At 37.6% G+C, this 17,069-nt stretch overlaps 1 protein-coding gene across 5 annotated transcripts in view; it reads left to right on the top strand.

Annotated features, from left to right (window-relative positions):
* The window catches only part of RBM41 (RNA binding motif protein 41), a 62,954-nt gene that overhangs the window by 34,262 nt on the left and 11,623 nt on the right, over positions 1 to 17,069 (top strand). For all 5 annotated transcript variants that reach the window (XM_068533639.1, XM_068533637.1, XM_068533638.1 and 2 more), the window contains one exon: positions 370 to 773. In XM_068533639.1, the coding sequence (XP_068389740.1) occupies positions 370 to 773 (404 nt within the window). The remainder of the gene's footprint in view (positions 1 to 369; positions 774 to 17,069) is intronic.

Genomic DNA, 17,069 nt, shown 5'->3' with positions numbered 1-17,069 from the left:
CATTTGAATATGAACTCAGTAGAAGATAATGCTAAGGAATTATTATTAATTTTGTGAAGTGTGATAATGCCATACTAGTTACATTTTTCAAATGTCTTTATCAGTTAGATGCATGTACTTGCATGACCCTGAGAGTGAGCACCTCAAATTTTGTACCCCAGGTGCCTCACTTGCCTTACCATAAGCCCGGCCTTGCCCAAGATGCACTGTAATAACATAGCTATATATTATTGTCATTTTTCACAGGTTGTAAACACCTGCCCCAGCAGAGTTTCATTATCTGAGATTCAAATTTTAATTTTTATTAATTTGTCAAAGGTTGTATTGGTAGGCTTTGTAGAACTTCCCTATCTCTTTGTCTTGATCCAGATGAACCCCAAAAGAAGAACAAAGGTGATCCCATGAACAACCTGGAAAATTTTTACCAAGAGATGATAATGAAAAAACGTCTTGAAGAGTTCCAACTAATGAGAGGTGAACCCTTTGCTTCCCACTCACTGGTCTCAGCTACATCAGTGGGAGATAGTGGCACAGCTGAGAACCCGTCATTACTCCAGGACAAGGGAAAACAGGCAGCACAGGGTAAAGGTCCCAGTCTCCATGTGGCAAAAGTTATTGATAATTCACCTGAGCAGTGTTGGACGGGGCCTAAGAAGCTGACGCAGCCAATAGAATTTGTCCCAGAAGATGAGATCCAGAGAAATCGTTTGTCAGAGGAAGAGATCCGAAAAATTCCTATGTTTTCTTCATATAATCCAGGGGAGCCAAACAAGGTATAGGCCAAACCAAGAAAAAAAAAATGGGTTGTTTTCATTTTTATTTACTTCTACCTAAAGTAATACTTTTATATTAGCTTTGATTATACCAAAGAATCATGACATAGGCACAGTGATTGTGTTTTTCCTTGACCTTGACTATTCATTCTCTGCTATATAAGTAGCTCTGACTATATAAGTAACATATTTCCTGTGATGTTCTTTGTGGTTTCCTAAGGTCTTATGCTACCCTTAGAATTTTAAAGAAATCTTGATCAGACTCTAGTCCATACCCACTAGAGACCCTCAACTGAAAAAAAGTAACCTCTAATTTCCTAGGCTAGTAATAAATCAAGTAGTATTCATAGTAGCACCGTATCTGGTAGCCATGGTGCCTGGTGGTGAGTAGGGTTTACTATTACCACATGAGTTTTCTCTTCAGAATGCTCCACCTGGTTTTTATATGACATATGACTTAAGTTGCTGATAGCTAAGCAGCAAAGTGAAAGCACAGGGCCTCTAAGCCTTGAGGAATTGGCAAATATCTAAGAAAAGTTGTAAATAATCCTTGTTTTGTTGATCAGATCATTATTTCACATTCATGGTATATGTTACATACAGAATTGAAAATTTCATTATCATGTCACTCAAAGAAGCAACACAAGCCCCTGGAGTATATACTTGATTGCGTCTAATTTAAAAAACAAAACCAAAAAAAATAATGTTAGCTTCTGGCTGTCCCTGAATTTTTAAAAAGGTATCGTAGGTAAGGAATATTAAAGCAGTTTCCTTTGAATGATTGCATTTCTAATATATTCTTGATGTTCAAGGGTAGCTTTTTGTTTATTTTTTATTATGAAATATCACTCATTATAAAAAGTTACAGAGAATAATACAGCAAAAACCTTTGTACCCAGCCAGCCATCTTTATCAATTCTTGCCTTTTTTTTTCTTGGCCATGCCACGCAGCTTGTGGGATTTTAGTTCCCTGACCAGGGATTGAACCCAGGCCCTTGACAGTGAGAGCGCAGAGTCCTAACCACTGGATTGCCAGGGAATTCTCTATCAATTCTTAACAGTTTCCATATTTGCCTAATTTAAAAAAAATAAGGCCCTATAGAGATGCCTGAAGACTTTCATGTATCCCTCACCAATCCCATTCCTCTTTCTCCTTTCCAGTGGTACCCACGATCCTGTATTTGCTATTTTATCGTTCCCATCGGTGTTTTTATATTTTTACTATATATATTCATAAACAACATATAGTTTTACATATTTTTAAAATATATAGATGATATCATACTCTACATACCCTTCTACAACTTGCTTTTTTGACTCAATATACATGTTTTTGAAATTTGTTTCTAGATATAAGGAACTATGTAGTATTCCGTTGTAGAAAGATACTATAATTCATTTAGCCATTCTCCTGAAGATTTTTTCTTTTCATTTTTTTCTGTTATAGACAGTTCTGCAGCAAACATTATTGTACATACCTCCTGTTGCATATGTACAGGAGTTTCTCTAGGACAGGTTTTCAAATTTTATATTACTATTAGTAGGTCACAACCAGCAGTTTTTGAAAGAAGTGAAATATAATAGAAAATACCAAAGTGCATTCCGTAGAGTAGTAAGGATAATTATTGTTTCTTGGAGCTTTTGTTTAATATGTGTGTGTGTGATATCTGTGTGGGCCAGAATATAAAATGCATTTCTTCCTGTAGATCTCAGTCAAAAAGGCCAGAAAAATATTGCTCTATTGCAGTGATTCTCAAATGTTAGTGTGCAGCAGAATCACCTGGAAGGCTTGTTAAAACACAGATTGCTGGGTTCCGCCCCCAGAATTTTTTGTTCTATACATCTGGAGTAGGGCCTGAGAATTTGCATTTCCAGGTTCCCAGGAGATACTGATGATGATGCTGGTCTGAGAGTGACATTTTAAGAATCACTGTTCTATATATTACATATCTAGGAGTGGAATTACTGTGATATAGGGTATGTGTATCTTCACCTCCATGAGCAGGGTTTAAGAAATCTCTTTCACATCTTTGCTAAGACTTTAAAGTTTTTGACTTTTTATTTTTGCCAGTCTAATGTGTTTGAAAGGTATCTCATGGTTTTAATTTGCATGTTCCTGATTTCCAATGAAGTTATGCCTGTATTCATACATTCATTAGTCTTTCAGGAACCTTCTATGAATTGCCTGTTCTGTTTCTTTGCCCATTATTTGATTATTTAGTTTTTAATATTATTTATAGATTTTGATTATTTAGTTTTCAATATTATTTATAGATTTTATTTTAAAATTCTGGATACAAACCCTTGCTGCACCTGGTGAGTAACTTATATTTTTAACATTGTTTCTGATGTCTTTTGTTAAGCAGAAGTCTTTCATTGTAACGTAATTAAATCATCAGTATTTTATTTGATGGTTTGTGCTTTTTGAGACATTTTAAGGAAATCTTTCCCTACAAATCAATAAGAAAAAGAGAAACAACCCAATAAAAATGGCCAGAAGATATGAACAGGCAATTCACAGGGGAGAAAACGTGAATGGACAATTAACTTATAAAGTCTCATTAGTAATCAAAGAAATGCAAAATAAACTATAATGAGATACCATTTAACACCCAGGATGTTGGCATACATTTAAAGGCCTGACAGTGCCAAGTATTGGTGAACGTATGGAACAGTAAGAACTCTTAATATACCGCTGGGTGAATATAAATGAGTACAACCACTTTCAAGAACATTGTGGCAATATCTAGTAAAATGAATGATGCTCATACACTATAAGTCAGTAATCCCACTTCTTGGTATCTATCCTAGGGGAACGCTTACACGTGCACATTAGATGTTATCAGGATGCTCATAGTAGCATTGTTTATGAACAACATACATGTTCATAAGCAGGAGAATGGATAAAGCATGGTATATTCATAAAAAAGAATACTATACAGAAGAAAAAATGAATGAAATAGAACTACAGGTATCAACGTGGATGAAACTCACAAACAATATTGAATGAAAAAAGTTTGTTGCAGACTTTGGGTTTCAGTGCCAACATGTAAAGTGCTTAGAAGTCATCACTGCTCTCTTACAACAGGAAGAACAGCTGAACAAACTAAAAATCAATGACTTTTCTTGGACCCATCAGGGATTTGACATCAGAGAGCAAACTGCAACCCTGAAATCTGGAGAGACAGGCAATTACAAAGAATGACAGCCCAGATCTGCTTATCAGGAGCAGAAAGCACTAGAGCCATAAACTGGTAGGAACACTTAAGCGGTAACTTTGACAAATTGCAGGAAGCAGAGTGTAGATTAGTGTTTGAGTAACAAACTCCTGGGGGCCACAGTCTATGGGGGCCCCCACATTTTCATGACTTTTACCTCCAGGAACTCCACTGGGTTCTCAGTGTGAAGAGCCAAGAAAAAGTCTCCTGCTCCTGGCATGGTGACAGGAAAAGTAATCAATTTGAAATACATCCAGAGCTTCTACTTAACAAAGAGCTATCCAGCAAGTAAAACAACTTTACCAAAGCCTTCTCTAGTGTGGGAGAAGGGAAATTATCCAACTCCAGGCTCCTCTAGCCTTACCGTCTCATCTAAGAGAAAGAGAATAAAAGCTGTGAAATACTTGTGAAGGTTACAGGCTGGGTACATGGGCACAATAAAAGACTGAAACTTAATTATAGGATTGCAGAATGTTTTCCCATACCCCACACCTTACTACCACATCAGCAGGGCTTCAGTATGTTAACTGTGGATTACAGTCAAAAGACCTGCAAGGCTCAGACTCTAAGACGTTTTTAGGGAAACCCAAAGAAAACAAGGAGACAAAAACAAGGACATTAGAGGAAATTGAAAAACCTCTGACACCTACAGCAAGAGTAAACATTAAACACAGCCCAGCTTCTAGCCAGATTAACATAAAACCTCACACCAATGACCTGTTTATCTCAGTTTCTATTATGTTATGCATCGTGTCTGGTTTTCAACAAAAAAGAAATGATAAGGCATGCTAAAAGAAAAACCACAGTCTCAAGAGACAAAACAAGCATCAGAACCAAACTGAGATACAACATAGGTTTTTGAATGATCATATATATGGAATTTAAAATAACTATAATTAATATGATAAAGAGTCTGTTAGAAATAGTATACAACATGCAAGAACAAATGGATAATGTAAGCAGAGAGATAGAAACTCTAGAAAGATGCAAGAAATCAAAAACACTATAACAGAAATGATGCCTTTGGGAGTTCCCTGGTGGCCTAGTGGTTGGGATTCTGGGCTTTCATTGCCATGGCCCAGGTTCAGTCCCTGGTCAGCGAACTGAGATTCCCACAAGCCATGCGGCATGGCCAAAAAAAAAAAAAGAAAGAAAAAGAAATAATGCCTTTGATAGGCTCATGAGCAGACTGCATACAGCCAAGGAAAGAATTAGTAAGCTTGAAGACACATCAATAGAATCCTCCCAAACTAAAATGAAGAGATTAAAAAAAGACTTTAGGGGCTTCCCTGGTGGCGCAGTGGTTGAGAATCTGCCTGCCAACGCAGGGGACACGGGTTCAAGCCCTGGTCTGGGAAGATCCCACATGCCGCGGAGCAACTGGGCCCGTGAGCCACAAATACTGAGCCTGTGCGTCTGGAGCCTGTGCTCCACAACAAGAGAGGCCGCGATAGTGAGAGGCCCGCGCACTGCGATGAAGAGTGGCCCCCGCTTGCCGCAACTAGAGAAAGCCCTCGCACAGAAACGAAGACCCAACACAGCCAAAGATAAAATAAATAAATAAATAAAATTTTTAAAAAAAAGACTTTAAAAATGTAACAGAATATCCAAGGACAATTTCAAAAGGTGTAACATACACATTATTGGAATAGCAGAAGAAGAAAGGAGCAGAAGAAAAAGAAAAACAGAAAGGAGCAGAAGAAATATTTGAAGTAAGAATGGCTGAGAATTTCCCAAAATTAATGACAGGCACCAGACCACAGATTCAGAATCCAAGCAAAGAATACAAAGTAGGATAAATACCAAAAAAATACACCTAAGCATATCACGTTCAAACACAGAAAACTGAAGACCAAGAGAAAATCTTGAAAATGGCCAGAGAAAAACTCTTTACCTATAGAGGAACAAAGATAATAATTATACTGGATTTCTCATCAGAAACCATGCAAGCAAGAAGAGAGTGGAGTAAAATATTTAAAGTGATGAAAGGAAAAACACCCACCTAGAATTCTGTATCCAGGAAGAACAATCATTCAAAATTGGAGGAAAAATACTTTATCAAACAAACAAAAACAGGGAATGTACAACAAACTAAGTAAATTAATATTGGATTATAACCCAAAGTATAGAATATCTGTGAGTCAATACTGATAATAAAATGACTGAATGAATCAATAAATGGGGGAGAGGAGACAAATATCCCATGAAGAAGAATCCTAAATAGTTTATGTAGATGCTCCACCTCAAGGAAGGGAAGCATAACTCCTGACTTCTTAGTTTTGAGCTACTCTTAGTGACTTATTTCCAAAGAGTACAGTATGGAAATACAGAAAAAATAAAGAGTAACATTACAGTGTAGAAACCCAACAAACACTGCCTCAGGTGATTGAAGCGAAGATCAATCATAAATCACGTTGATAGTATGTATGCTTGACATGATGTGATCAAAATTGTACTTTTTCTCTGTAGTCTTCCTCCTAGTAATCCATAACCACAGTATAACCGTAGGAAAACATCAGAAAAATTCTAGTAGTGGGGACTTCCCTGGTGGTCCAGCAGTTAAGAATCCACCTGCCAATACAGGGGACACTGGCTTGGTCCCTGGTCCAGGAAGATCCCACATACCGTGGAGCAACTAAGCCTGTGCGCCACAACTACTGAGCCCGCGCTCTAGAGCCCACAAGCAGCAACTGCTGAGCCCATGCGCCACAACTACTGAAGCCCGTGCTCTGTAGAGCTCGTGCGCCACAACTACTGAGCCCGTGTGCTGCAACTACTGAAGCCTGCATGCTCTAGGGCCTGCGTGCCGCAACTACTGAGCCCAAGTGCTGCAACTACTGAAGCCCGCGCGCCTGGAGCCCGTGCTTTGCAACGAGAGAAGCCACCACAATGAGAAGCCCATGCACTGCAACGAAGAATAGCCCCCCCTCACCACAACTAGAGAAAGCCCGCGTGCAGCAATGAAGACCCAGCGCAGCCAAAAAATAAATTTAAAAAAAAATTCTAGTAGTGGAGCATCCTACAAAATACCCAACCAGTACTCCTCAAAAATGTCAAGATCATTAAAGACAAGAAAAGTCTGAGAAACTGCCACAGCCAAGAGGAGACTAAAGACATACGAAAACTAAATGTACTATGATATCCTGGATGGGATCCTGGAACAGATAAAGGACATTAGGGAAAAACTAAGGAAATCTAAATAAACTATGGACTTTAGTTAATAATAATGTATCAATATTAATTAATTTATTTAAAGAAACATACCATAGTAATGTAAGATGTTAATTATAGGAGATATTGGGTGTGGGGTGTATGGGAACTCTTTGTACTAACTTCTCAGTTTTTCTGTAATTCTAAAACTGTTCTAAAAATGAAGTATTTTTTTAAAAAATTTCAACAGGTAGCTGCAGAAAACGCATACAGTATAATACCATATGTATAAAGTTCAAAAAATACAAAACAACACTGTTTATTGCAGAGGGATACTAGGAAGAGCTTCATCCTCTCTTATCACTTGGAGTTTCTGTTTTTCTCTTTCACAGAAATATTTATCTCGTTTTTGAGCCTAGCTGTATCTTTGTGTGTATCTTTGTATATATGAATATATATATATATATATATATATATATGTTGTGGACATATACGTACATACATACCCATGTGTATGTATGTATGTATGCATGTATGTATGTATATTTTTGGAACAGAGAAGATGCATCCAAGCAAGAAGTGACCGAGCCACCTTGACCAGAAGTCCTCTTGATTTTTTTAAAAATGTTCATATCAAAGGGAATAATCTTAGTATGGATCTTTCCTACTTGGTGAGAAACTTGCAGTATGTTTCACATACCTCTCCCTTTCTCTGGTTATTTAATTTGATGATGCTTTCATAATGAGTGTTTCAGAGCCAAAACTCTGGATCACCTGAAATTACTTAAGTGAATCACAAGTCAGTTATTCTATGCCCTTGCCTTTAAGATATGAGTGTGGTTAAATGCTAAATATGTGAACATCCCGCTTCAGAGGCTTTGAGACATAAAGAGTCTACTGCTGATTGCAATGTTTAATATATTTACTCATAATGTTTCAATGGTAAGTCATTTAAGCAGGCTCTGTTTTCTAGCTCTTTGCTTTTGCTGCTCCTGTCCGAATTTTTCTCGTTTTTTTTAAGCTATAAAGCATATAACTTATGCTAGCCAATGTATCTCTTTTTTTCTCCTCCAGTGCAATAAAATACACATAACCTGAGATCTACTTTTAACAAAATTTCAAGTGTGCATTACAGTATTGTAAACTGTAGGCACAGTGTTGTACAGCAGATCTCTAGAACTTTTCATCTTGCATGACTGAACTTTATACCCAGTGAACAGCAACTCCCTATTTCCTCATCCTCCCAGGCCCTGGAAACTACCATTCTACTTTCTGCTTCAATGACTTTGACTACTGTAGATACCATACATAAGTGAAATTTTGCAGTATTTGTTTTTCTGTGACTGGCTTATTTCACTTAGCATAGTGCCCTCGAAGTTCATCCATGTTGTAGCATATGACAAGATTTCCTTCCTTTTTTCTAGCTAAATCATATTCCACTCTATGTATATACCACACTTTTTAATTCATTCATCTGTGGTGGACATTTAGGTTGCTTCCACCTCTTGGCTGTTGTGAATAGTGCTGCAGTAAACATGTGAGTTCTGATAACTCTTCAAGATTCTGATTTTAATTATTTGGATAAGTAACCAGAACTGGGATTCTTGGATCATATGGTAGTTCTATTTTTAATTTTTTGCGGAACCTCCATACTGTTCTCTGTAGGAGCTGCACCATTTTCCATTCATACCAAAAGTACACAAGGGTTCCAATTTATCCACATTCTCATCAACACTTATTTCCTGTATGTGTTCTTTGAAGAAATGCCTATTTAGGTCTTTTGCCTGTTTTCTTCAAGTTGTCTTTTGCTATTGAGTTGTGGTAGTTCCTTATATATTTTAGATATTAACCTCTAATCAGATATATGGTTTCCAAATATTTCTCCCATTCCGTAGGTTGCCTTTTCACTTTACTGATTGTTTCCTTTGCTGTGCAGAAGTGTTTTAGTGATGTAGTCCCACTTTATTTTTGCTTTTGTTGCCTGTGTTTCTGCTGTAATATCTAAGAAATCATTGCCAAGGCCAGTGTCATGAGGTTTTTCCCCTATATTGTCTTCTAGAAGTTTTAGAGTTTCAGGTCTTATGTTTAAATCTTTAATCCACTTTGAGTTGATTTTCGTGTATGATATAAATAAGAGGCCAATTTTATACTTTCGCATGTGGATATCAACTTTCCCCAACGCCACTGGTTGAAGGGACTATCCTTTCCCCATTGTGTATTCTTGCCTCCCTTATTAATCAGTTGACTGTATATGTGTGGGTTTATTTCTGGGCTCTCTATTCTGTTCCATTAGTCTACATGTCTGTCTTTATGCCAGTATCATACTGTTTTGATTATTCTAGATTTGTAATATATTTTGAAATTAAGAAGTGTGAGGCCTCCCCAGTTTTGTTCTTCTCAAGATTGCTCTGGCTATTTGGGGGTCTCTTCTGGTTCCTTATGAATTTTAGGATTGTTTTTCTATTTCTACAAAAAATAACATTGGGATTTTGATATGGATTGCATTAAATCTGTAGACCACTTTGGATAGTGTGGACATCTTAATAATATTGACTTCTAGTCCATGAACATGTGACATCTTTGAGTTTATTTGTGTTGTCTTTAATTTCTTTGAGCAACGTTTTGTGGTTTTCAATGTACAAGTCCTTCACTTCCTTGGTTAAGTTTTTCTTCAATTGAAGTATGTTTGACATACAAAAAAAGCTGTACATATTTAATGTATGCATCTTGGTAGGTTTGAAGATAAATATACACCATGAAACCATCACCAATACAATGCCCTAAACTTAACCATCACCTCCAGGAATTTCCTCCCTCCATTTTTTCTTTTGATAAGAATATTTAATGTAAGATCTATCCTTTTAACAAATTTTTAAGTATCCAGTACAGTATTGTTAACTATATATACTCTGCTGTACAATAGATCTATAGGACTTACTCATCTTGCATAAGTGAAACTATATACCCTTTGATGAACACCTCCTCAGTTACCCCTCCTCCTAGCCCCTGGTAAGCACGATTCTATTCTCTGCTTCTATGAGTTTGACTATTTTAGATTCCTGATATATGTGGGATCATGTAGTATTTGTTCTTCTGTTTCTGGTTTATTTCATTTAGCATGTCTTCCAAGTTCACCTACGTTGTAGCAAATGACAAGATTTTATTCGTTTTTAAGGCTGGATAATACCTTGTTGTATTTATACACCACATTTTCTTTGTCCATTCATCTGTCAATAGACATTTAGGTTGTTTCCATGTCTTTGCTATTGTGAACAATGGTGCAGTGAACATGGGAATGCAGATATTTCTTCCAGATTCTGATTCCAGTTCTTTTAGATACATAGCCAGAAGTGGGATTGCTGGATTATGTGGGTTCTATTCTTAATTTTTTAATGATCTTCCAACTGTTTTCCATTGTGGTTGTACAAATTTACATTTCCACCAACAGTGTACAAGGGTTAAAATTTTTCCACATCCTTACCAACACATCTTTTTTTTTTTTTTTTCGCTTTTGAGTTTCAGGAATCCCTTATATATTTTAGATATTAACCCTTTATTAGATATATGATTTGAAAATACTTTCTCCCATTCTGTAGGCAGCTTTTTAACTTTGCTGATTGTTTCCTTTGCTGTGCATATTGGTTTGAATTGATGTAATGACACTTGTCTGTTTTTGCTTTTGTTGCTTGTGCTTTTCACAGCATATCTAAGAAATTATTGCCAAGGCCAGGGTCAAGATTCTTCTGTGTTTTCTTCTAGGAGTTTTAGAGTTTCATGTCTTATTTTTAAGTCTTTACTTCCTTTTGAGTTGGGTTTTGTATAGGGTGTAAGAGAAGCATCTAATTTCATTCTTTTGTACTGGATATCCAGTTTTCCAAACACCATTTATTAAAAAGGCTGTCTTTTCCTCATTGTGTATTCCTGCCCTCCTTGTCTAAGATCAGTTTACGATAAATGTGTGGTTTATTTCTAGGCCCTCTATTCTATTCCATTGGTCAATATGTCTGTTTATTTTTATGCTAGTACCTTACTGTTTTGAGTACTGTAGTTTGAAATCAGGATATGTGACACATCCTACTTTGTTCTTCTTCCTCAAGATTGCTTTGTTGATTTGGGGTCTCTTGTGGTTCCATATGAATTTTAGGACTTTTTTTATTTCCATAAAATTTGTAATTGGGATTTTTTTTTTTTTTTGGCTGTGTTGGGTCTTCTTTGCTGCACACGGGCTTTCTCTAGTCGTGGCGAGCAGGGGCTACTCTTTGTTGCGGTGTGCAGGCTTCTCATTGCAGTGCCTTCTCTTGTTGCAGAGCATGGGCTCTAGGTGCTCGGGCTTCAGTAGTTGTGGTGCAAGGGCTCTAGAGTGCAGGCTCAGTAGTTGTGGCGCACAGGCTTGTCGCTCCGCGACATGTGGGATCTTCCCAGACCAGTGATCGAACCCATGTCCCTCGCATTGGCAGGCAGATTCTTAGCCACTGTGCCACCAGAGAAGTCCCTGTCACTGGGATTTTGATAACAATTGCATTGAATCTGTAGAGCACTATGAGTAGTATGTACATTTCGACAATATTAATATTTCTGATCCATGAATATGGGATGTCTTACCATTTATTTGTGTCTTTTTCAATTTCTTTTTTTTTCTAATGTTTCTAGTTTTTTTTTTTTACTGAAGTATAATTTACAATGTTGTGTTAGTTTCTGGTGTACAGCAAAGTGATTCATTTTTTTTATACACACACACACACACACACACACACACACACGTATACAGTTAGTCCCCTACATACAAACCTTCAAGTTGTGAACTTTCAGAGATGCGAACGTGCGTTCACATGTCCAATCACGTAAGTTCACATGTCTGGCCTACATTGTCACATGCATGCATCCTCTACAAGTGATTGTGCTTTTGTGTACTTTACGGTAGTGTACAGAGTACAGTAGTACAGTATCTTTATTTTAAGCCCAGGATGTCCGGAAGCAAGCATAAAAGCAGTGGTGATGTAGCTGGTACTGCTAAGAAGCACCAAATGGTAACGATGGAAACAAAAGTGAAAATAACTGAGAGAGTGGAGTGAGGCAAAACAATGGTAGATGTCACTCGTTCTTATAACATGAATCTTTCAACCATCAGCATGATTTTAGAGAACAAGGACAAGATCATGTAACATGTGAAGTCTGCTGTGCCAATGACGTCAACAATAATATCAAAGAAGCGTGGAAAAGTGATGGAGGAGATGGAGAAACTTCTCAGTGTGTGGATGCAGGATCAGCATCTGCGTCGAGTCCCACTCAGCTTAATGCTGATTTAAGAGAAAGCTAAAAGCCTTTATGAAGACTTGAAGAAGAAACATGGCGAAGAATCCGAGGGCGCATCTTTTAATGCCAGCCATGGCTGGTTTCATCAGTTCAAGGCTAGAGCCAACCTTCACAATGTAAAAGTAAGTGGCGAGGCAGTGAGTGCAGATAACAGTAGCTGCCCGGGAATTTCCTGAAATGTTTCGAGAAATTATCGATGAAGGTATGTATTTACCCGAGCAGGTTTTTAATGTGGATGAGACAGGACTGTACTGGAAGAGGATGCCAGACCGAAGTTAAATCAGTAAGGAGGAAAAGTTGATGCCAGGCTATAAAGCAGCAAAGGATAGGCTATCTCTGTTGTTTGGTGGCAGTGCTTCCAGCGTATGAAGCTGAAACCTCTCTTAGTTTATCATTCAGAGAACCCAAGAGCCCTTAAAACATAGCCAAGGGCTCTCTTCCTATTGTGTGGAAGAGTAACCCCAAAGCCTGGGTTACACAGGCCAATTTCCAGGGCTGGTTTTTCCACCAGTTTATCCCGGAGGTAGAGAAATATTGCTTGGAGGAGGATGTCCCATTCAACATTCTTTTGCTGCTCAGCGGTGCTCCAAGCCAACCCCCATTCATGGACGACTTTCATCCCAACATCAAAGTACAGTAGTGCATATGCCACTGAATACTATATCGCTCATCCAACCTATGAACCAGAGAGTTATAGCAACCTACAAGAAATATTATTTACATCACACTTTTCGTCAGGCAGTAAAGGTGAGTGACGAATCAGGAACAACTTGGCGACAATTTTGGAAGGACTGTGACATCTACAAGGCCATAAAAAACATTGACTTTGCTTGGCGTGAGGTTATGGCCGTCACCATGAATGGGGTTTGGAAGAACCTTGGCCCACAGTTTGTTCACGATTTTCGTGGATTTGAGAAGGTGGATGAGGAGTCCAAAGAGGTCTTCAGCAATGTAGTGACCCTCAACGAGCAGCTGGAGCTAGATCTGCAAGAGGACGACTTCACTGAACTCCTTGCTGTGCAGCACGAGGAGCTTACTAATGAGGACCTGATGGAATTGGAGGCCCAGAGAAAGGACGAAGAAAGACAAGAGGAAGAAGTAACTGAAGAACTGAAGAGATTCACGATGCAGGAAATGGCAAGGGGATTTTCTTTATTTAAGTAGGCACTGTTAGTTTTTGAGGCACAGGACCCAAACGTAGAAAGGTACACAAAGGTTGCAGCAGCCGTTCAGAATGCAATCCAGTGCTACCGTGTCATCTATGATGAGAAAAAAAGAGCTACTACCCAGACATCACTAGATCGTTTTTTTTAAGAGGGTAGATAGAACTGAATCCAGCAAGGAACCAGAACCTGTGCCATCAACGTCAGGCATGAGTGAAATTGCAGCTTGCCCTGCATCGCCTATTGCTGATGATCCTTCAGCTCTACCACCTCCCACTTCCTCTCCTTCCTCCAGTCAGTAACTCTTCTTGCCTGTTCACTTGATGCCAGCCCCTGTATGCCAGCTGTTGTACTGTACTACTGTACTTTTCAAGGTACTGTACTGTAAGGTATAAAATGTTTTCTTTATTTTTTTGTTTTTGATGTATTATTTGTGTGAAAAGTATTATAAACCTATTACAGTACAGTACTAAATAGCCGATTGTGTTAGTTGGGTACCTAGGCTAACTTTGTTGGACTTATGAACAAATTGGACTTAGAACACACTCTTGGAACGGAACTCGTTCATATGTAGGGGACTTACTGTATATAATTTTTCAGATTATTTTCCATTATAGTTTATTACAAGATATTGACTATAGTTCCCTGTGCTATACAGTAGGATCTTGTTGTTTATCTATTTTATATATAGTAGTTTCTATCTGCTAATCCCAAACTCCTAGTTTATCCCTCCTCCCTGCCTTTCCTCTTTGGTAACCATAACTTTGTTTTCTATGTCTGTGAGTCTATTTCTGTTCTGTAAATAAGTTCATTTGTATCATATTTTAGATTCCACATATAAGTGATATATGATATTTGTCTTTGTCTGACGTTCTTCACTTAGTATAACAATCTCTAGGTCCATCCATGTTGCAGCAAATGGCATTATTTCATTCTATTTTGTGGCTAGGTAGTATTCCATTGTATATATATATACTACATCTTCTTTTTCCATTAATCTGTTGACGGATATTTAGGTTGCTTCCATGTCTTGGCTATTGTAAATAGTGCTGCTATGAACACTGAGGTGCATGTATCTTTTTGAATTAGAGTTTTCTCCAGATATATGCCCTGGAATGGGATTGCTGGATCATATGGCAACTCTATTTTTAGTTTTTTAAGGAACCTCCGTACTGTTCTCCATAGTGGTTACACCAATTTACATTCCCACCAACAGAGTAAGAGGGTTTCCTTTTCTCCACACCCTCTCCAGCATTTATTATTTGTAGACTTTTTGATGATGGCCATCCCGACTGGTGTGAAGTGATACATCATTTTAGTTTTGATTTGCATTTCTCCAGTAATTAGCGATGTTGAGCATCTTTTCATGTGCTTATTGGCCATCTGTATGTCTTCTTTGGTGAAATGTCTATTTAGGTCTTCTGCCTATTTTTGATTAGGTTGTTTGTTTTTTTGTTACTGAGTTTTTTGAGCTGTTTGTATATTTTGAAAAGTAAGCCCTTGTCAGTCGCATCATGTGCAAATATTTTCTCCCAGTACGTAGGTTGTCTTTTAGTTTTGTTCATGGTTTCCTTTGCTGTGTGAAAGCTGATAAGTTTGATTAGGTCCCATTTGTTTATTTTTGCTTTTATTTCTATTGCCTTGGGAGACTGACCTAAGAAAACATTGGTACGATTTATGTCAGAGAATGTTTTGCTTGTGTTCTCTTTTAGGTGTTTTATGGTATCCTGTCTTACATGTAAGTCTTTAAGCCATTTTGAGTTTATTTTTGTGTATGGCATGAGGCAGTGTTCTAACTTTATTGATTTACATGCAGCTGTCCAGCTTTCCCAACACCACTTGCTGAAGAGACTGTCTTTTCTCCATGGTATATTCTTGCCTCCTTTGTCAAAGATTAATTGACTGTAGATGTGTGGGTTTATTTCTGGGCTCTCTGTTCTGTTACATTGATCTATATGTCTGTTTTTGTGCCAGTACCACGCAGTTTTGATTACTGTAGCTTTGTAATTGTCTGAAGTCTGGGAGGGTTATGCCTCCTGCTTTGTTCTTTTTCCTCAGGATTGCTTTGTCAATTCTGGGTCTTTTATGGTTCCTTATAAATTTTAGAATTATTTGTTCTAGTCTGTGGAAAATGACATGGGTAATTTGATAGGGATCACATTAAATCTGTAGATTGCTTGGGGTAGTATGGCCATTTTAACAATATTAATTCTTCCAATCCAAGAGCATGGTATATCTTTCCATTTCTTGAAATCATCTTCTGTTTCCTTTATCAGCGTTTTATAGTTCTCAGCATATAAGTCTTTCACCTCCTTGGTCAGGTTTATTCCTAAGTATTTGATTTTTTGATGCAATTTTTATTTATTTTTATTTTTTTTTAATTTATTTTTTATTGAAGTAAAGTTGAGTTACAATGTTGTGTTAAATACTGCTGTACAGCAAAGTGACTCATATATATATATATATATATATATATATATATATATATATATACATTCTTTTTCATACTCTTTTCCATTATGGTTTATCATAGGATATCAAATATAGTGGGATAGGATATTTGCTATACAGTAGGACCTTTTTTTTTTTTTAGAAAGGAACCGTTTATTAACTAACTTACATGTAATTCTACTAACTTTCTATGTCTCATGGTCATGACCATTGTCAGGATGTTGTTAAGGATACTGTGTCCCCTTTATGAGATCCATCAGAAGAAACTGCTGACTCGTCTTTTTTCTTTTTTTCTTTAAAACATCTTTATTGGAGTATAATTGCTTTACAGTGTTGTGTTAGTTTCTGCTGTATAACAGAGTGAATCAGCTATATGTATACATATATCCCCATATCCCCTCCCTCTTGCATCTCTCTCCCACCCTCCCTATCCCACCCCTCTAGGTGGTGACAAAGCACCGAGCTGATCTCCCTGTGCTATGCAGCTGCTTCTGACTAGCTATCTATTTTAAATTTGGTAGTGTATATATGTCAATGCCACTCTCTCACTTCATCCCAGCTTACCCTTCCCCCTCCCCGTGTCCTCAAGTCCATTCTCTACATCTGCGTCTTTATTCCTGTCCTGGCCCTAGATTCATCCGAACCTTTTTTTTTTTAGATTCCATATATATGTGTTACATATGGTATTTGTTTTTCTCTTTCTGACTTACTTCACTCTGTATGACAGGCTCTAGGTCCATCCACCTCACTACAAATAGCTCAATTTCGTTTCTTTTTATGGCTAATATTCCATTGTATATATGTGCCACATCTTCTTTATCCATTCATCTGTTGATGGACACTTAGGTTGCTTCCATGTCCTGGCTATTGTAAATAGTGCTGCAATGAACATTGTGGTACATGTCTCTTTTTGAATTATGGTTTTCTCAGGGTATATGCTCAGTAGTGGGATTGCTGGGTCATACAGCAGTTCTGTTTTTGGTTTTTTAAGGAACCTCCAT

This window comes from Eschrichtius robustus, chromosome X (assembly GCF_028021215.1).
Source record: "Eschrichtius robustus isolate mEscRob2 chromosome X, mEscRob2.pri, whole genome shotgun sequence".
NCBI lineage: Eukaryota > Metazoa > Chordata > Mammalia > Artiodactyla > Eschrichtiidae > Eschrichtius > Eschrichtius robustus.
The sequence above is the reverse complement of the archived record's forward strand: the minus strand, read 5'-3'. Positions and strand labels throughout refer to the sequence as shown.